The 21,904-nt window shown below is 42.9% G+C and overlaps 2 protein-coding genes across 3 annotated transcripts in view; both read left to right on the top strand.

Annotated features, from left to right (window-relative positions):
* Nucleotides 1–661: 661 nt before the first annotated feature.
* ptpn6 (protein tyrosine phosphatase non-receptor type 6) lies at nt 662–20,056 on the top strand. Of its 2 annotated transcripts, XM_086155507.1 has the most exons (15): nt 662–971; nt 4,165–4,287; nt 5,068–5,262; nt 10,801–10,984; nt 12,783–12,899; nt 12,974–13,105; nt 13,186–13,282; nt 16,020–16,099; nt 16,177–16,323; nt 16,738–16,869; nt 16,991–17,145; nt 17,544–17,611; nt 17,725–17,876; nt 18,803–18,873; nt 19,643–20,056. In XM_086155507.1, exons 1-15 carry the CDS (start codon nt 964–966, stop codon nt 19,737–19,739), a joined length of 1,758 nt encoding a protein of 585 aa, XP_086011633.1. In that variant the 5' UTR covers nt 662–963; the 3' UTR covers nt 19,740–20,056. The 2 variants fall into 2 exon arrangements, with proteins under 2 accessions (XP_086011633.1, XP_086011635.1); XM_086155509.1 differs by lacking the exon at nt 4,165–4,287 and having other exon boundaries at nt 832–971.
* Nucleotides 20,057–21,416: 1,360 nt separating this feature from the next.
* The window catches only part of rbp5 (retinol binding protein 1a, cellular), a 3,971-nt gene continuing 3,483 nt past the window's right edge, over nt 21,417–21,904 (top strand). The window contains exon 1 of the mRNA XM_086155498.1: nt 21,417–21,565. Coding sequence (XP_086011624.1) covers nt 21,490–21,565 — 76 coding nt within the window. The 5' untranslated portion in view covers nt 21,417–21,489. The remainder of the gene's footprint in view (nt 21,566–21,904) is intronic.

Raw genomic sequence — 21,904 nt, 5'->3', positions numbered from 1 at the left:
ATCCTCAACATTTCCAATACATTCCCAGTAAATCAATCCTAAGCAGCCTGAAGTTTGTTTTTGTTTGTGGCGGCAGGAAACAGGAAATGGGCAGATTTTCTCCTCGGGGTCTTTAAGTCGTTTGGAGAATTAACGTTAAATACAGGGCGGGGGGTCAGAACCAGTTTGACTCGTGATTTTAGAGCCGAGAAATAATCTAAAAATCTGACAACAGGAGTTTAAATAACTTTATTTGAATCAGAGGAAACAATTGAATGAACCCTCGAGGAAACAGGAAGTGGAATGATAGTAAAACTTCTAACTTTACACTTTTTTAACTCCCATTCAAAAACCCTATTTAAGAATGTTGCGTTCAAGTTCCCGCGGTAAATCTACCTTTCCAAGCGCGTCCGCGTCTGTACGTGCGTGAAGGACGAAAACGCACACATTTTTTTAATTTTGAAATATTTCCCGTCGTGCAGGTGCGCCGTCGCGGGAACGCGCAGGAACTTTGTACCGTTATTTCTGGCTGTTTTTTTCCATTTAAACGAAACTTCCGGGTTGTGTGTGTGTGTGTGTGGGTGCGGGTGCCCGCGTAATGTGAGCATGTGTGTGTGTGTTATAGTGCGCGCCTCCGCCTCAGCGGAAGGATCGCGTTTGTCTTCCCGTCTTCCGGCCCGACTTTGCGCGCCTCCGTGCGGGAGGAAGGCGTCACACGGCGCGTCCCCTTCGCCCGCACAGCAGCTCAGGGTCCGAGGAGAAGAAGAAGAAGAAGAAGAAGAAGAAGAAGAAATTGCGGGGGGCTGCAGCAAGTTTGACATGTCAGACCTGGATGAGGAAGTGAAGAAAGTGCGTCCGTTAGATTCGGCGTGAAAGCGCCCTGCGTGCGTGTGCGCGTGGAGCGCAGGTGCAGTCGGAGCTTTTCTTTTTCTTCTTCTTTTTTTCTTCTTCTTGTATCTCTGGACCTGGAGGAAACCCATCACCATGGTTCGGTAAGTTGAAACTTTAATTCATTTATTTTTTCTTTTTTTTTTTCCTGCTTTGTTTTTATTGAAAAAACTCAACTGTCAGTTGCGAAACATTTCTACTTCTCCGTTTCCAGCCCTCCTCCTTCTCCATCTCCTCCTCCCTTGACCCCCCCACCCCCCCCAAATTTAACTTAAATCTGATGATATGGCACTTTTCTTTCATTCTTGCACTTTTTCCATGTAAATTCATCCAGTGTGTGTGTGTGTGTGTGTGTGTGTGTGTGGGGGGTCATTTTCACCCCCCCCATTGCCCCCCCCTTCCCCAGGCACCACTTTCCTGATCTTCACCCCATTCCTGAAGATCATTTCTCCCCAACGACGGTTCAATTCCAAAAAAAAAATCCATTCCTGATTTTGGCGCAGATTCCGCGTAATCGCCACGGAAACATCGGAAAAATCGGGGACGATCGGATTGATGACGGTTAATCCGATTTCAGGGCTCATTCTGTTAAGTAGCTACTTTATTTTATTCGCTGTTCGGAAGACTGAACATTGGCCGACGGAAGGGGGAATCGTCCAAAGAGAGTTTCCGAAAGATTGAGAAAAAAATTTCAAACGATCGGATTGATGGGTTAAATCCGATTTCAAAGCCGATAATGTGTGATAAGGATCTGTTCGGAAATTCGACGTCAGGCAATTGTCGAAAAAATAACCCAGGGAATTCCTTGAAAGATCGTGAAAAACCCAAAAGGTCGTAACTGTGGGATTCATCTGATTTCTGCGCTGATCTCGCGTGTTCGGAAGTTGCACGAAAAAATAACCGAAAGTTTGGGTAAAATGATCGGAATGATGAGTTCAGACTTTTTTTTTGTGTGTTTAAATTCACTCTAGAAAACTACAGAAATTAAAGGAATCTGGAAAAAGACGAAATGACAAAAGTTTGGATGAATACGATCCGAATCTGGACTTTCTTTTCAAATTTTGGATTTTTTTTTTCGATTAAATCGGACGTTAAAAGCGGGAAATGTTTTTTTTCTTAATCTCAAGTTTCCATGTTGATTAGCAATGGATATGAATGATTCTGGATTTGTCTTTAAATTAGATCAGACGTTAAAAGCCTTTTTTTTTTTTTTTTTTTTTAAATTAATTAATTAATTTTTAAAAAAGAGTTTTTAGCAATGAAAACAATACGCAAGATTTTCCGTTGGAGTCAAAAAAAAAAAAAAAAAAAAAAAAGTGGTGAAATGTCCTGGCGGCGCGGTGAACAGGCCGACGCTAACCGGAACCGCTCATGTTGTCACGCATCGTCACGGGAAACAATGCTGGGCAGCCCCGTGTGAGGACATCAGGGGCTGCGAGGAAACAACCAGAAGGTTCCTCCTTCTCGTCCGGTCGAGCATTGGGTTCTCCTTCTCGGTTCTCCGATTCGTCCGCGGGTGCGAATGAGAGGGTGAATGTACGGATGGTCCGACCAACGATTGAACAAATGGATGAATGACCCCAAAAACCCTCATAGGAAGTGACGTCCTGTCTGGAAGATGAGCTGGACCTTCAGTCGTTTCCCTTCCCAGAGACTGACCTCTGATAAACCTCTCGGGAACAACTGCAGAAACTCTGGAGAACCCATGTTGTGTGCGGAAAAAAAAAAAACGCGGGAACATTTTCTTTAAAACCTCATGGTGTCGGACATCAAGACACCAGAGTTCAGTAAATTAAACCGGACCCAGTACAAAGTACTATATACAGTCAGGTATACCACTTTCAGTACTTTGTACTATATACACTAAATGATACCGACTGTAGTACTTTGTATTTCTATACATAATTATACCCCACTATAAATGATCCCACTTCTGGTACTTTGTACTCGGTCACATACAGTCAGGGGAGGCAGGAGAGGCCGTGCCTCTCTTGCCAATTTTGGAAAGAAAAAAAATGTCAAAATTAAATTATTTATATTTATCAGGGATTTTCACTACAAAGGTATATTTCATTGACCTTCAGTTTTAGATTTTTTTTTTTTTTTTTTTTAATTCAAAATCATAGAAGTTTCACATTTACTGTTCAAATACCGAGAAGACATGTGCGGCGAGGCCACCGACCGTTAAGCCTCAACGTAGATTGAGCAATGACAACCGACACACATCGCTGTCTCTCTTTGACGCTATTAAGATATTTAAACACTTGCTTTTTGATCTACATTTCCAATATACAGTGGGTTTTTTTTTGACAACAACACTGTGTGCTGCTCGTTTCTTGTGCGGAGCGATCATAAAATGAAGCCACTAAGTGAGGCATGCAGGTCTCCTGCCTCATGGTAGTGGGTGCTCGTGATTCTGGGATTCTTCTTGCTTATTCGGTGAATAAGCGACTCTTTAGGGTTCATATGTGTGTAAATTTGATTGTGATGAATTTTACTGTGCACAGTACATTGTACTATATACAGTAAATAGTTCCAAGTACAGTTCTTTGTACTATGAACAGTAAATGATCACACATACACTACAGTGGCACCTCAAGATATCAATCACTTCATATATAAATTGTTTTACGATACAAAGTGCGATTCAAACACATTTTATTCTTGAAATACAAAATAATGTCACGATACGAAAACAAGAGCGAGAAAATCTAAATTTGAAATTTGCTCAGTACGCGGCGAGCAGTACAAGCACGTATGTGTCGTGTTCCCATCCCTTGTGTGGCGTCATTTTATATATCTATGCTTATTTTGTGTTTTTCTTTTTTTAAATAATCATCATTACAACACTATAAGCTTACAATAACCATGATTTTTCTTCTTGATGTCCCTTACATTATTGATATCCTTCTTTTTTAGTGTGTTTCTCGATTTAATATCTTTATTTTGTGAGATTTGGGGTGGTGGTGGGAACAAATTTGTCATAAAAATTTGTTTTCAAAAAAATTCATTTAAGAAAGGAAAAAAAAATCAACATTCAAACCCACTTCTGGAAAAAATTAAATTTATATCCCAAGGGATCACTTTACTTTATAACATATACAGTTTATTATTCCACACACCTTATTCCACCACCTTAATACTATGTTTAGTAAAAGATACTATCTCCAGTAAACCACTATGTTACTCCAGATTCAATACGTTTGTACCACGTGTCGTAAGTGATACCACCTTCTGAAAATGGTCCCACGTGGAGTCCATTCCAGCCCGGATGGTGAATCCTCGCTGTCTCCTCAGGTGGTTCCACAGGGACATCTCGGGCCTGCAGGCCGAGGAGCTCCTCAGGTCCAGGGGAGGCCACGGCAGTTTTCTGGCCCGACCCAGCAAGAAGACCCAGGGGGACTTCTCTTTGTCCGTCAGGTAGAAAATAGAGTTACTCCTAAAATTCAATATGGTTATTACCATTGTGAGCTATTACTATCTTATTACATAGTTATTACATAGTTACTATCTACTCAAGCTTTTCATGGGACATATATTTATTGCACTAAAAAAAGGAAGCCCCCCCCCCCGTCCCCCCGTCCCCTTCCTAATTTGTGCTTACAAGTTCAATGCATGTATAAAAATACCCGTGGTCATGGGTGTCACATGCACACATGCATGTGTGGCAGGATGCGGGTAGACGTTGTTACCGCATATTGTTTTTCTCAACACCATCGAGACACAGAGCGTCGACCCCCCCGTCGATGAAGAAGCGTCTCTTTTGGCCGAGTCGTCACCTCATGCACCCCGCTGGCGGTCGTCCTCATTGCCGAACTCCACTGAAAAAATAGGCCGTTTATGGCATGAGCCCGCATTACCAACCCACCTGTCAGTTTGTGATTTCGGAGACTTCCCCTCCAAAAAGGAGTCGACCTTTAGCCCCAGTCCGTGCCAAAACAAACAGACGTGTTTAAAGTTTAATTCCAATCTGCGTTTCAACACCAGGTTCGCGTTTCTAGTCCTGGAATGAGGATCCAGGTAAAATCAGAAATTTTCAAATGGGAGTTCTGAACTATGCAAACGTGACAGTTAAAAATACTTCAGTTGAAAGCGGCGAAGGAATTTTATTTAAAACCGCTGTGAAATAAATGATCCGGAGAAGAAGAATGGCTGAACCTCTTCCTCAACCTTCTCCTCCTCCTCGTCCTCCTCCCCCAGGGTGGGTGAGAAGGTGACACACATCCGCATCCAGAACACGGGTGACTTCTACGACCTGTATGGAGGAGAGAAGTTCGCCACGCTGTCGGAGCTGGTGGAGTTTTACTCGGCCGACCACGGAGTTCTACAGGACAAGGACGGGACCGTCATCGAGCTCAAGTACCCTATGAACTGCTGCGACCCAACCACTGAGAGGTCTCACACACACACACACACACACACACACACATATATAAAATCACTTACATGCATATACAATCACATACAGTTACAAAGTTACAAATACACACAGATACACACACACACACACACACACACACACACACACACACATACACACAAATTCACACACACACACACACACGCACACACACACACACACACAGTTACATACACACATATAAAATCACTTACATGCATATACACTCACATACAGTGACAAAGTTACATATACACCCCCCCCAAACACACACATATAAAATCACTTACATGCATATACACTCACATACAGTTACAAAGTTACATATGCACACACACACACAAGTTCACACTCGCTTACAAACACACACCCACACACACACAGACACAAATATACACATACACAGACGCGCACAGACACATATAAAATCACTTACATGCATATACACTCACGCAAAGTTACAAAGTTTCATATACAGACACAAACATTCACACTCACTTACAAACACACACCTACACACCCACACACACACACACAGATACAAATACACACACACACACACACACAAATTCACACATACACAGGCACACACACACACACACACACACACAGTTACATACACACATATAAATTCACTTACATGCATATGCACTCACATACAGTTACAAAGTTACATATGCACACACACACACACACACACACACACACACACACACACAAATACAGACATACACAGGCACACACATACACACACACAGTTGCATACACACATATAAAACCACCTATATGAATATACACTCACAGTTACAAAGTTACATATACAGACACACACACACACACACGCGCGCGTTCACACTCGCTTACAAACACACACCCACACACACACACACACAAATATACACATACACACACACACACACATATAAAATCACTTACATGCATATACACTCACACAGTTACATATACAGACACACACGTTCACATTCACTTACAAACACTCACCCACACACACACACACACACAGATACAAATACACACATACACACACAGACACATATAAAATCACTTACATGCATATGCACTCACATCTAGTTACATTTACAGACACGCACGTTCACACTCGCCTACACACACACAAACACACACACACAGAAATTCACAGTCACTTACACACACACGCACTCACATTCTTACATATGGACACAAATCCAGGCACGCACGCACACACACACACACAGACACACACTCACACTCATTTACATGCACACAGGTACAGACACACTCACACAGACACACACACTCGCACTCACGTACATGCACAATGACATACTTAAATGCACACACGTGCAGACACACACACATGGACACACTCCCTTACTTACATGCAGATCCAGACACACAATCACACTCATATATATGCACACACCCACAAACACATTCACTTGCATGCACAGACACACTTGCATGCATACAGACACACCTACATGCACACACATGCAGACACACACACACTCACATACTCTCTTACTTACATGTACAAACACGCAGACACACACACACACACACTCACATCCTCATACATACACTCACATGCGCGCAAACACACACACACACACACACACCCACATACAAAGACAAACACACAAACACACCCACATACAATTACAAACACACAAGCACACACACACACACCCACATACAAACACAAACACACTCACACACACACACATACAAACACAAACACACACACTCAGATGATCAGAAGCCTCCTTTGACTGCGAGGGGAAAATAAAACATCAAAATAAGAGCAGGGCCGATTGCAGACCTCCACTCCCTCTCCCGCCCGTCCACCTCCTCCCTCTCTTACAATCCCTCCGTCACACTCTGGAACCAGAACCAGAACCAGAACCTGAACAAGAACCAGAACCAGAACCGGGTCTTTCTGCAGGTTCTCCTTCAGAAGCATTGAACCCTCCGCTGTAAGAAGCGAAGGTGGGATTATCAAATGATCTGAACACCACTCATAACCATTCTTTGCTCCGTGTGTGTGTGTGTGTGTGCGTGTGTGTGCGTGTGTGTCAGTGTGTGTCTGTGTGTGTATAAGTAGGTGTGTGTGTGTGTGTGCGTGTGCGTGTGTGTGTGTGTGTCAGTGTGTGTCAGTTTGTGTCTGTGTGTGTATAAGTAGGTGTGTATGTGTGTATGTGTGTGTGTGTGTGTGTGTGTACATGTGATTGTGTGTGAGCATGTAAGTGAGTGTGTCTGTCTGTATGTGTATAAGTAGATGTGTGTGTGTGTGTGTGTGTGTGTGTGTGTGTGTGTGAGTGAGTGAGTGAGTGTTTGTGTTTGTGTGTGTATGTATGCGTGTGTGAATTTCTGTTTGTTTCTGTATATATTTGTAAGTCTGTGTAAGAATAAGAATAAGAAAAAGACCAACTTTATTTATCCCGAAAGAAATTGTTGTGCCAGAGTTTCAAGTAAAACATAACAATAAGAGATAATAGTAGGAAGGAGGGAGAATAACAAAATACAAATAAAAATATAAAGTGTCAAATTAAACACTATAAAGTGTTTTAAGGTCTTAAAAAGTACAAAAATTTGATTTGATCAGTATCAGTGTGTATGTATGTAATTGTGTGTGTGAGTGTGTATGCATGTAAGTGAGTGAATGTTTGTGTACGCAAGTCTGTGTATGTCTGTTTGTAATTGTGTGTGTCTGCGTGTATGTAATTGTGAGTGTGTGTGTGTGTGTATGTATGTAAGTGTGAGTGTGTTTCTGTGTGTTTGTAATTGCGTGTGTGTGTATATATATATATATATATATATATGTATGTAAGTGTGTGTGTCTGTGTGTATGTCTGTGTGGATGTATGTGTTTGTATGTATGTAAGTGTGTGTGTGCGTGTATGTGTGTGTGTGTGTGTGTGTGTGTGTGTGTGTGTGTGTGTGTGTGTGTGTGTGTGTATGTGTGTGTGTGTGTGTGCAGCGCCAGTTGTCTAACTTCCCTTTTCATCTCTGTGGTTGGAAACTCGACGTCCTGTCACTTGTGAAAGCGTCGAGAGGCCAGACCGGCTCGTCTTCCTCACGGGAGTGAAAAACACTCGCTTTTTTTTGCCTTCCCGCTCTTCTTCTCCGGCCTCCTCCTGGAGCCGAGGTTCCACCGCGGTTCTCCAACGTTCCATCAACGTTCTGCAGCTTCATGTTCCTCACGATCATCTATAGGATTGCAAAAAATTACCGTTATTCAATTAACCGGTAGCTGCGTTCCCACGGTTACAACCCAGAGGGCCTTCAAGAAGAGCACCTCACCCTTCTGTTGAGTGTGTGTGTTTTTGTTTGTGTATGTGTGTGTGTGTGTGTTCATGTGTGTGTGTGTGTGTGTGTGTGTGTGTGTGTGTGTGTGTGTGCGATGCTATAAATACCCGGTCCTCTTCAGCCACAAAATCTGTCATCAGAAACTTTCCGACCACAAAGCAGGAAGTTTCAGAAGAAGAAATCGAGAACTCAGCCGTGTGTGTGTGTGTGTGTGTGTGTGTGTGTGTGTGTGTGTGTGTGTGTGTGTGTGTGTGTGTGTGTGTGTGTGTGTGTGTGTGTGTGTGTGTGTGTGTGTGAGTGTGAGCCCGCCCTTTACTGACACACAGATCTGCAGCCTGTCACAGAAATCATTCTGTTCCTGTTTATTTCTGTCGCTCGCGGTTTATTTTTAATTTTCATTTAGTTTTGTTTTTCTCTTTTGACACCAAGTCGAGACGGGGCTTCAGTCACCGACAGAAGTTGTTATTCACCAAAAAAGAAGTCGTAATCTACAGAACACCAGTCACAAATCAACTAAGGGAAGTCGTAATTTGCGGAAAAAGCAGTAATCTATCTAAAATGAGTCGTATTCTTCCTAAAAATATTATCTACCCGATAGAAGTCGTAATCTACAAATAAGAAGTCGTAATTCACCTAAGAGAAGTCATAATTTACAGTAAAGCAGTCGTAATCTATCAAAAACAAGTCATAATCTTCCTAAAAACCTTAATGTACTTAAAAGAAGTCATAATCTACAGAAAAGAAGCTGCAATTCACATAAATGAACCCTAATCTAGCTAAAAAAAAGCCTGAATCTACAGCAAAGAATCTGGATTTCTCCTAAAAGAAGCAATAATCCCCCTCAAGGAAGACATAATCTACCTAAAAAATGGCTAAAAGTTTTTCTAAGAGTGAGAAATAAAAAACCCCAAAGAGAAGAAAAACCTTCTCCAAAAATATTCTGTCTATTTTCCTGTCAAAGGGGAAGTTAACGCCGCAGAAGTTTCAAAAATCTGCCAATAGTTCCAGATTAACAGGAACCGACACCTTTGTTTCTGATTTGACACCAGACTTGGAACCAGTGCGGATTAACTTTGGTTTCTACAGCGCTTTACCTCACTCATTCATAAATTATACCTCTTATCCTGCACTTACATGGAGACACAACATTCACCCTGTTAGTCACCTCATATAGAGACACGCAACCACTCATTCACTCAATCATTTACATGTCATTCAAAGATATGCAAACATTCACCCTCTCATTCACATTCATGAAGACATGCAACCGTTCACTCAGTCATTCACCCTCATACGGAGATGAACAAGCATTCACTCACTCACTCAAAATGTGCAAGCATTCACCTTCCCACTCAAACGTCATATAAAGACGTGCAAACATTCACCCTGTCATTCACATGTAGAGACATGCGAACATTCACCCTCTCATCGAAATGTCATATAAAGACGTGCAAACATTCACCCTGTCATTCACATATATAGACCTGCAAACATTCACCCTCTCATTGAGATATATGGACGTGCAAACATTCACCCTCTCATTCATATATGTAGACGTGCAAACATTCACCCTCTCATTCACATATATAGACCTGCAAACATTCACCCTCTCATTGAGATATATAGACGTGCAAACATTCACCCTGTCATTCGCATATGTAGACGTGCAAACATTCACCCTCTCATCCAAACGTCGTACAAAGGCATGCAACCATTCACCCTTTCACTCTAAAATCATAAAAAGACATACAAGACTCACTCATTCATTTACATTCACCCTTCCATTCCCATTCAAATAGAGACCTCACTCACTCATGCATAGAGAAATACAGTCTTTCACTTCATATAGACATAAAAGCATTCACCCTCTCATTCACATACAAAGACGTGCAAACATTCACTCACGTATTCACATCATATAAAGAAATGCAAACATTCTCCCTTTCATTCATATTCATGCAACCATTCACGCTTTCAATCGCATCATATAAATATATGCCAACATTCACCCTCTCATCCACGTTTTAGCGCCTATGTTTTTTTTCCTCCGAGCTCGAACGCTAGTTCAATGAAGTGGGAGGGCGTTGGCCAATCACATAGGAGTGTGTTTAACAGGAAGGGGGCGGAGCCAGTGGTCAGACCGCAGGAAGTAAACACCCGCAGCTCACACGCCTATTCGTCCATGTGTGTTTGTGATGTTTTGGTTCCCCGCTGTGGTCCAGGTGGTTTCATGGACACCTGTCGGGTCCCAGCGCGGAGAAGATGCTCACGTCCCGGGAGGAAGCCGGAACCTTCCTGGTCCGGGAGTCGCTGTCCAAACCGGGAGACTTCGTCCTGTCGGCGCTGACGGACGAGAAGAACAAGACGGGCGGCAGGAGGGTCTCCCACATCAAGATCATGTGCCAGGTGTGTGACCTTCTGACAGGCTGAGAAGGTGACCAGGGTGACTCGGTGAAGATGTGGCTGGGTGACCTGTTGAGATGGTGACCCCCCATAGTCTGGTTGCCTGAAGACCACGTTACCATGGCAATAGGTTATTACGTTAGTAAGTGACCAGATGAGGTGACCGTGTGACCTCTCGAGACAATGATCAGGTGTTCATGTGACCTGAAGAGATGATGACCATGTGACCTTCTGGAGAATGGTCACCTTCTCACCTTTTCATGGTTGCCACCTAGAGTCTAGACAATGTTCAGGTGACCCTGGGACCTGTTGGGACAATGACCAGATGACCCTATGACTTGATGAGGAGGTGACCATGTGACCTTCTAGACAATGTCCAGGTGAGCAAGTGACCTGTCGAATGGTGACTCGTTGAGACAATAACCATGTGACCCGGTGAGAAGGTGAGCATGTGACCTTCTGGACAATGGTCACCTTCTCATCTTCTCATGGTTACCGCCTGGAGTCCAGACAATGTTCAGGTGACCTTTTGACCACTAGACCCGTTAAGACAATAACCATGTGACCATCTAGACAATGGTCACCTTCTCACCTTCTCATGGTCACCGCCTGGAGTCTAGACAATGTTCAGGTGGCCATTTGACCCCTTGACCAGGTGAGCATGTGACCTGTTGGGACAATGACTAGATGACCCTATGACTTGATGAGAAGGTGACCATGTGACCTTCTAATCAATGGTCAGGAGACCATGTGGCCCCTTGACCAGCTGACCGTGTGGTCCGTTAAGACAATAACCAGGTGACCATGGGACTTGTCGAATGGTGATCATGTGACTTGTTGAGATAATAACTAAGTGACCTGGTGAGAAGGTGAGCATGTGACCTTCCGGACAATGCTCACCTTCTCACCTTCTCATGGTCACCGTTTAGATTCTAGACAATGTTTTAGGTGACCATGTGACCCCTTGACCAGGTGACCATGTGACCTGTTGGAACAATGACTAGACAACCCTGTGACTTGATGAGGTGACCATGTGAACTTCTAGTCAATAACTAGGGTACCGTGAAGACAATAACCACGTGAACATGTGACCTTCTGGAGTTGAGAGGGTCACATGGTCACCGTCTCATCCTCTGATGGTCCACGTATGTTGTCAAGACCAGGGGTCGACTACCTTTACCACTCAGGGAGCCGCTTGGACTAGTCAAAAAGGTGACCTTGAGACAATGACCAGGTGACCATGTGACCCGCAGAGCCCCAAGAAGAGCTCTTCTCCAAGCCTCGGCTTCCTGTCTGATAACAAATAACACGCAGGGTGTTTTTTTTCCAGCCACAAACTGAAAGTCTCATTTCCTCCCTCTTGTGCAACCAGAGAGTTTTCTGCTTCTCCTCAGATCCAAATCAGTGTCTTACTTCTGTTATTGACTGGCAGGCAACCGACTCGAAGCTAGCAAAGCAAAACAGGATGTGGCCGCATCTGCAGAAACATCTTAAATATCATCAAGAAACAATTAAAAAAATCAAGCCACTTGTTTAAAAGTCATGTAAATCAATCAAATAAGTCAAAATGTGAAGATCTTTGAGGGTGTGAGGAAGAAGCAATGCTATTGGTTCGGTTGTAATGACCGGGTTTACGGCTGAGCGGCGCCCCCTTGTGGCCAAGAATGGTATTGCAACCAACAGGTGCAGTGAATCCTCAACCAACTGGTGTATGTATGTGTGTGTGTCTGTCTGTGTGTGTGTGTGTGTGTGTATGTGTGTGTGTGTGTGTGTGTGTGTGTGTGTGCGCGTGCATGCTCAGAACAACAGATACACCGTGGGGGGTTCGGACAGCTTCGACACGCTGACCGAACTGGTGGAGTTCTACAAGTGTAAAGGCATCGAGGAGATCTCTGGAAACTGGGTCCACCTGAAACAGGTGAGAAGAACCCAAAGCTCTTCAGGTCACGTCATGTTTTTCTTTTTTTTCCTTAATAAACTTTTCCCCGGCAGCCGTATTACTCGACCAGAGTGAACGCGGCCGACATCGAAAGCCGGGTGAAGCAGCTGGATCAAACCGCCCTACCGCAGCAGGAGGGAGCAGAGATGGTGAAGATGAAGGCTGGATTCTGGGAGGAGTTCGACGTGAGTTTGACGTGACCCTCCAAAATGGCGCCCGCTAGTGGCGGTTCATGAGTTTGACTCCGCCCTTTCCTTCCTCGCAGGCGCTGCAGAAGCAGGAGACGAAGTTGACGAAGAGCCGCGAGGAAGGCCAGCGGCCCGAGAACAAGTCCAAGAACCGCTACAAGAACATCCTCCCCTGTGAGTTCCTCGGTGCTCCTGCACCTCAGAACGTGCAGACCTGGTCCAGAACACACATCTGGACCACAGAGTCACTTACACCTCATTTAATAATAATAATAATAATGAATGAATGAGTGGATGGTTGCATGTCTGTATGAAACATGTAAATGAATGAGTGGCCGAATTAATGAATGCATGTCTGTATCTTACATGTAAATGAATGAATGGATGAATGAATGCATGACTTTATTTGACATGTAAATGAATAAATGAGTGAATGGATGACTGAATAGTTGCATCTCTTTATCTGACATGTAAATGAATGAGTGAATGGTTACATGTCTTTATGTGAAATGTAAATGAATGGGTGAGTGAATGGTTGCATGTATTTATCTGATATGTAGATGAATGAGTGAATGAATGAGTGGTTTTATGTCTCGACATGAGGTGTGAATGATCAGGGGTGTCAAACTCAAATAGACAGTGGGCTAAAATTCAAAACTGGGACAAAGTCGCGGGCCAACATTGATATTTGAAAAAAAAAAATTCCTCCAGATAAAACAATGACCCTTTTGCTTGTTACGATGTTGTTTCTACCCTGTTCTCTACCTCCCTGCTACTCCCTCATTAGCCAAAATGTCGTTATCATAACAGAGAAAAGTAGATAAAGAGAGTAGAATTTTCCAAGAAAAATGGACTACGTCCTATTTATTTATGGAGATGCACGGGAAACCGTTGTGCTTGGTATGTTTGCAACAAGTTTCGGTATTTAAGGAATATAACATTCGGCGCCACTACGAGACTCATCACAGTGGAAAATATGACGGCTTGAGAAGAGATATCATCAACCAATTGCTGCCGGAGGAAACAGCAGGCCACTTTCACCCATAGCTGAGAAATCAGTGAAGCAGCGGTAAAAGCCAGCTAGCTAATTGCTAGTGAATATGTGCAATTTAATGTTAGTCACCAGCTTCACTACAAACATGTATGGTAGAATTCTACTGTTCATGCAACTCCATACATTTTCAGTATGTATTGTATGTGTATGCATGTTTCATGTATGACGTTTACACATTTACAGGACAGGTGAATACTTTCTTCTTTACACATTTAATAACACTCTTTAATTTGTAAGGTGTAGGTAGGGATTCGATTTAGATTTAATATGCACATGTGTAAATGGTAAAAAAAATCCCTTTCTTATAAGTTCTTTATAAGTAAAGTGCATTACTATATTTTTCAATACCATTTACTTGTTAAAGTTTTGTGCCTTTGTACAATCAGTTGCAATGCATACATGTGAATGATAAAAGTAAATTACACATTTGTCTTAGTAAATATGAGGTGTTAAATGAGATGTTTTGTTAAATTCCATGATTTTCCTAATGTCCTTGTACTTCTTTACACCAAATCAGAGGAAAGACATGATATTTTGGTTATTTATTGCAGAGTATGCAATGAGTTTGACACCTTTGCTCTATATGAATGTGAATGAGAGGATGAACGGTTGCATATCTTTTTATGAAATGTAAATGAATTTGTGAGCTTTGTTTGTCTTCATGATTTTTGACCGAAAGGGTGAATGGTTGCATGTCTTTATGTGACGTGTAAAAGAGCGAGTGAATGAATGAGTGAACGGTCTCTATATGATGCGTTAATGTTGTCCATCTCTATATGATTATTTTAAGATTGTTTTTGGAGAGGGTTTTTCTCCTCTTTGGGTAGATTAGGGTCCTTTTAGGTGAATTGCAACTTCTTCAAGATAGATTATACTTCTGAGGACAATTGGAGCTTCTTAACTGTAGATTATGAGTTCTTTTATGTGAATTACGGCTTCTTTTTAGTTAAATTACAGCTTCTTTTACGTTGAATTTTGCTTCTTTGATCTGAATTGTGACTTCTGTTATGTAGATAAAGACTTCTTGTCGTTGAATTACGATTCCTTTTTGGCAGATTACAACTTCTTTTCTGTAGATTACGAATGCTTTTCTGTAGATATCAATTTCTTTTCGGTGAATTACAGCTTTTGTTATGTAGATTACGGCTGCTTTTAGATACGTTAACACTTCTTTTAGGTGAATTACAGCTTCTTTTACGTAGATAACTTATTGTAGGTAGATTCCAACTTTTTTTTGTAGATTATAATCTCTTTCAACCAGATTATGAATGCTTTTAGATGCATTGAGACTTATTTTCGGTGAATTACGGCTTCTTTTACGTAGCTAATGATTTCTCTTTTATAAATTATGACTGGATTACAACTTTTTTTGTAGATTATGACTTCTTTTAGAAAGGTTTAGACTTCTTTTAGGTGAATTATGGCTTCTTTTGGGTAGATAATGATTTTTTTTATATATATTATGACTGGATTACAACTTTTTCTGTAGAATAATACTTCTTTTAGAAAGATTTCAACTTCTTTTAGGTGAATTACGGCTTCTTTTTGGTAGATTACAATTTACGTCCCTATATGCGATGTGAATGAGTGAGCGGATGGTTGTGTGTCGATGTTACATGTGATGTTACTAGTTTGCAGGTCAACATGATTATTTTTAGCGTGTTTTATCTAAATATCTGTTTCTTTTGGGGCAAAAGGGAATGTTTGCCGACTCTTATATCACATCTTCTGATTGCACATAAACTTCACACACACACACACACATCCTGAGAAGCAGCTGATGCAACAATTCAGAATGAAGTCACTCCATTCTGAAATATGTGTGTGTGTGTGTGTGTGTGTGTTTTTCCGCTCCAGTCAACGACACCCGAGTCGTCCTGAAGGACGCTGACCCCGACGTGGTCGGATCCGATTACATCAACGCCAACTACATTACAGTAAGTGCGCCGGCGCCGGCACCCCCCCCCCCTCGCCGTCGGCCATCTTGAATGACCCCTCACTTCCTGTCGGTCAGAACACGCTGCGGGAGTCGGCCGACCAGAAGGTGTACATCGCCACCCAGGGTTGCCTGGCGACCACCGTCAACGACTTCTGGCAGATGGTGTGGCAGGAGAAGACCAGGGTGATCGTCATGACGACGCGGGAGGTGGAGAAAGGAAGGGTCAGTCGTTTTCGGCGCCGTCCAATCAGAGCCCTCGCGGGCGCGGGGGAGGAGCCGTGATTGGTCGAGGACGTCCGGAGGGCGTTTCGGATGGAGATGGGAGTCCATCAAGGGATGGGTGCTGGATCCAAAAAATTCAAATTAACCCCCACACCAAAAATATACCCCAAAAAGAAAATATGATTTATTTTACATATAACACAAAATACCTTTTCTCGCATCCATGACGTTTTAAGCAAAAAAATAGGCTCTTCCTCCGATCTTTTTTGTGTTAAATATGTGATTGTGACGCCATTTTTAAAGAAAACAGACTGATCATGTGATCGATTCCCTTCATGTTGGATATACGATGTCCTTTTAATATTATAACGTTTAACGTTTTTTTTACATGTTAGTTCTTCTATCTCCTCGCAGAACAAATGTGTTCCATACTGGCCAGAGCTGCAGGGCTCCAAGGAGGCGGGACGCTTCGTCATCACCGTCACGTCGGAGTGCGAAGCCGTCGACTACAAAGTCCGAGTGCTGTCGGTCGCCCCCGGCAACAAGGTGACCACACACATAAGAATAAGAATAAAAACTTTGTTTATCCCGAAGGACATTGTTGCACTTACACACACACGCAAACGTTATGATGCCGTTAGCCTGATGCGATGCCGTGTCGCCGCAGCCCAAACACAGCCGGACCGTCTGGCACTTCCAGTACCTGAGCTGGCCCGACCATGGCGTCCCCACGCAGCCCGGCGAGGTCCTCAGCTTCCTCATGCAGGTCAACACCAAGCAGAACGAGTACCCGGGCGCCGGGCCCATGGTGGTCCACTGCAGGTGACCTTCAGGAGACCGCTCTTCTAGCAAAATTACCTTAAATCTTCCACGTCTGGAGGGATCCGCGATAATCCCGTCATTTACGCCCCTTCCGTCCGATCGATCGCAGACTTTTATCGATCATCTTGTCTTGAACCCAACGGAGGAATCCAGAGATTAGCCTTAATCCTCCTTGGTGGGGGGGATGGGGGGGGGGGCGGGGTTAAGATTAGGATGGTCATATTTTCAGGATTAGGATTTGGAAGTCTCTAGAACCAAATCCCGATGGAACGTGGCCCCTCTGGCGCCCCCTAGAGAGGAATTTTAACCAAACGGGACGAAGGTCCGGAGGCTCCAGAAGACTCCCAGATGATGCTTGCTGGAGATCCGTCGGTACTAACACAAGTTCTGTCATCCAGCGCCGGGATCGGGCGGACCGGAACCATCATCGTGATCGACATGATCGTCGGAACCATCGACGCCATCGGTGAGGAACCGGGGAACGTCTGACCCCCCCCCCCCCCCCCCCCCCCCCTTCTCACCGGTGAGATCTCCATTTTGACCACTTTTTTTGTGTTTTTTTTAACGGTCCATTTCCAGGTCTGAACTGCGACATCGACATCCACAAACACATCCAGATGGTTCGGGAGCAGCGCTCCGGGATGGTCCAGACCGAGGCCCAGTACAAGTTCATCTACCTGGCCGTGTCCGAGTACATCCAGTCGACCAAGGCCAAGCACAGCGCCTCCATGGTGAGGGTCACATGACCACCCAGGTGGTCTTGATGGTCATGTGACCAATGCAGAGCGCCAATTTTTTTTTTTTCCTGAATGTATTTTCTTGTTTACTGTCATCTCTTATTTTCTAAGTCACTTATTGCTAGTTATCGGGATTTCTTTTTTCCAGGAATGCTTTGGTAATTTCTTCGTTACGACTTTGCTAGTGTAGGGCAGTTAATTATTAATAATTACAAAGTGATTATCATGTCTCCACCATGTTACTATTGCATTATTACACTATTACATTATTACATATTAGTTATCATGCTTGTTTGAAACTATCTTTATAATTTTTTTTTTAATTTTTAATTTTTCATAAAATATTCTAAAAATGTTCTATACTATCATTATATAGTATAGTATAGTATGTTCTATACTATCTTTATAGAATATTCATTATCAGGTTTTCACCAATACTGTGTTTATTACATAGTAAGTATCATGTCTCGCTATACCATGTTTATTACATAGTAATTATCCGGTGTTCACTTATACTGTGTTTATTACATAGTAATGATCAGGTTTCCTCTGATACTATGTCAATTACAAAATAATTATCAGGTTTGTTTTAATATTATGTTCATTGCATGGTAATTATCAGGTTTCCTCAATACTGTGTTAATTACATAGTAATTATCATGTCTCCTCTTAATACTATGTTTATTACATAGTAATTATCATGTCTCGCTATACCATGTTTATTGCATAATAATTATCAGGGCTCCGCTTATACTGTGTTTATAACATGGTACGATGAGGTTTTTTAGCTCAGCTGACGTAACTTTTGTTGAAAACATGAATGTTGAACAGGTCACATGACCCCCCCCCCCCAACCCCCCCACACACACACACATACACACACACAAACATCTCCAAATTCTTGTGGTGTGTTTTAACAGGACGCAGAGCTGGAGCCTGAGTACGGAAACCTGCCGCTCCAACGCAAACCACCCATCAAGAAGGCCTCTAAGTGAGTGTGTGTGTGTGTGTGTGTGTGTGTGTGTGTGTGTGTGTGTGTGTGTGTGTGTCTAACTCACATCCCCCCTCTAAAACTCTCACTTCTGTCCGACTTTTATATGTGAGTCATCTTTATCTCGGTCACCTCAGCAGTTCTTTGCAGTGACGGGAAGGAACCCGGGTTCCAACTGAGAATGTTGAAACTGTTTTTTTTTTTTTCAGGAACTTGTTAATTACATAACATACTTTTTCAGAGCACGGTAACTACACGCTGAGTGTGTTCGCAACTTCTTAATTAAATAGAGACTGTGTTTACAACATGTTAACTACACACAAAGCGAGTAAATAACACACTGAATGTGTTAATAACACATTAATAACACAACAAACATGCTAACAACACATTAATTACACACTGAGTGTGTTGACAACACATTAATTACACACTGAATGTTTTAATAACACATTAATCAAACGATAATGTCACACTGAGTGTTAATAAATCAGTCACACCACACGGAGTGTGTTAATAAGCCATTCATCAAACTGGTAGGAACGTGTTATCGACACACTGGGCTCGTTCATAACACGCATAAACGTTTCACGGACATTCTTTGTTTTCAGCCGGTTCTTCACACGACCCTCCGTTTCAGCCGTTTGGTGAAATCAGTATATTTGTATATATACATGTAACTCGCGTCATGTCAACATTTCCAAATATGGTTGTTATCGATCGTGTAGTTTGACACGGAGTGTGTGACCGTCCGTCCGTTCTCCCGCAGATCCTTGGAGGACGTTTATGAGAACCTCGCCCAAACCAAGAAGGACGCCAGGAAGCAGAAGGGGGATAAAAAAGGCGACTCTCTGAAGAAGCGGTAGAGACGAGTGTGGCGACCTCTTGTATTTATGTGGGAGAACAGCGGGGGGGGGGGGGGATTTAGATCTCGAAAAAGCGAAGACAAGATAATAATGGGACATTCCTGCTTCGAGTGTCTCCAATCATTTGTTTTCCAGAAACACAAATTATGTGTATTGTTTTCTTTTTTCTCCCTCTGGATGAATCTCTAGAATTGTTCCTCTTTTTTTTTGTTTTGTTTTTTTTTGTCGTCAAAGGGGATTTCTTGAGTCATCCTAGAGTTTTTTTTTCTGGATGAATATATTTTGATCTTGAAAATAAAAAGAAATAAGTCCATCCCCAACTGTCTCGGTCCCTTTCGTTTTTCCAGATTGAACGACGATTTTCAGTTTCCTGTGGCTCCTAATTTTTCCAGAAAAGTTTCCAGAACGTGTCCGCATTAGCCCCAGAATCAGGGTATGAATTTCCAGAGCAGCTTCTCTGGATGGATTTCTGGAATCATGGGTTTTACTGGATCAATTTCTGTTGTGCTGATTTTTCTGGAGGATCTTCTCGAGTGGTCCTGTCGATTTTTTTCCTCCCTTTTTTCTGGATGTCTTTCTAGAGTCGTCAATTTTTCCAGGCGAATGTATTTTGATCTCGAAAGTAAAGGGGAAAAACATGATCCGATGCTCCTGCTGATTTTCTAGTAAAATTCATGGAATCATTCCATATTCATCCCAGAATGGCAGTTTTTTTTTCTGGATGAGTTTTTAGGGTCATCCAATCGATCTTCCTGGATGATGTTTTTTTTGTTTTTTCCGTAAGAACTTCTCAAGTGAATATCCAGAGAACCCTCTTCGTTTTTCAACGGCTGGATTTCCAGAGCTGGTCCATCCAGACGCTCATTTCGAGATCTTGGCATTTTATCTTCTGTAGGTTTTAGACAATTTCTAACAAGTCTGTTTTCAGTTTTCCTTTTCTAGTTTTTTTATGTTTTACGTCTTTATGTTATTTCTTGTATTTTTCTGAGGTGTTTTCTTACAGTTTTCAGAAATTGTCGCTTGTAGTTTTTGAATGTTATAGTTTTACGTGCAGTTCCCAGTCCTTTTACGGCTGAACCCTGACCCTTCAGATTTACGCTGACCTTTTCTAGATCAGAACCACCAGGACGCCACCAGTCGGAGGTTGAATTCCCCGCAGATACAGATTGGCTGAACCCCCCACCCCCGCCACCACCATGCCGGACTTTGACCCTCCACCCGAGGAGGGAGCCGGATCTCCATCCGTTTGCGTAACAGCCGATTAAACCTCATTTTTCAGGGGATTTTCCACTTCCTGCTTTCTCCTTCTCCACTACGAGGTCACTTCCCTCCACATTTTCCTTGTTTTTCACTTTTCTGGATCCTCCTTCTTCAAATTTTCTTTTTTTTTTTTTCTCCATGTCCCCATCTGACATGTATAGGCGTGGGCTTTCCAGTAATCATGTCATTTCCTGTTAATTTAACGGCTACTTTTCAAGAAAAAAAATATAAAAAAGGTGGCTTCAACTCTACAGTGAACTTTGCATTTAAGCTCCGCCCACTTTAAATGAGCTCCGCCCCCCCCCGAACCCGGCGTGAAGCCTCACTTCCGTCCAATCAGAAGCCGCCGCTGCCGCTACGTCAGAGAAAGTGATATCAAACAAAGGGGTGTGTGTGTGTGTGTGTGTGTGTGAGGAGGAGGAGGAGGCGCACCGAGAGAAAGCAGAGCCAGAGGTTTGATTCCACCGGGACTTCCAGGAGAAGCAGGAGAATGTCCAAGCCGAACTACACGGGTGTGTTCCACATGGTGGAGCAGGAGAACATGGACTCCTACCTCGCAGCTCTGGGTGAGTCTTCCATCTGGGACCTTCTTCATCTGGGTCTCCAGAGACTCAAATTGCCTCCTTGTCCTCCGAACGACCCCACACACACCCACACCCCCACCTTCTTCCTCACCGCATGCTGCGTCTCTCTCTTTGTGTGTGTGTGTGTTTGTTAAACCCCCCACATAAAAAGAGCACTTGGGAAAATCAGAAAACAAGCATTTAAAAAAAAAAAAACAACAGCAATAAAACATCAGGAAGTGAAAAGAAAAATCAGCCAATCAGAGCGCAGGATTTTCTGCAGGATTTATTTGTGAAGATATCAGCTGTGTGTGTGTGTGTGTGTGTGTGTGTCCACCAGAG

The sequence above is a fragment of the Fistularia commersonii genome, chromosome 11 (genome assembly GCF_037954325.1).
Source record: "Fistularia commersonii isolate RoL2024-O1a breed Wild chromosome 11, RoL_Fcom_v1.0, whole genome shotgun sequence".
Taxonomy (NCBI): Eukaryota; Metazoa; Chordata; class Actinopteri; order Syngnathiformes; family Fistulariidae; genus Fistularia; species Fistularia commersonii.
Note: the sequence above shows the minus strand (reverse complement) of the source record. Positions and strands in the feature narration are given on the sequence as shown.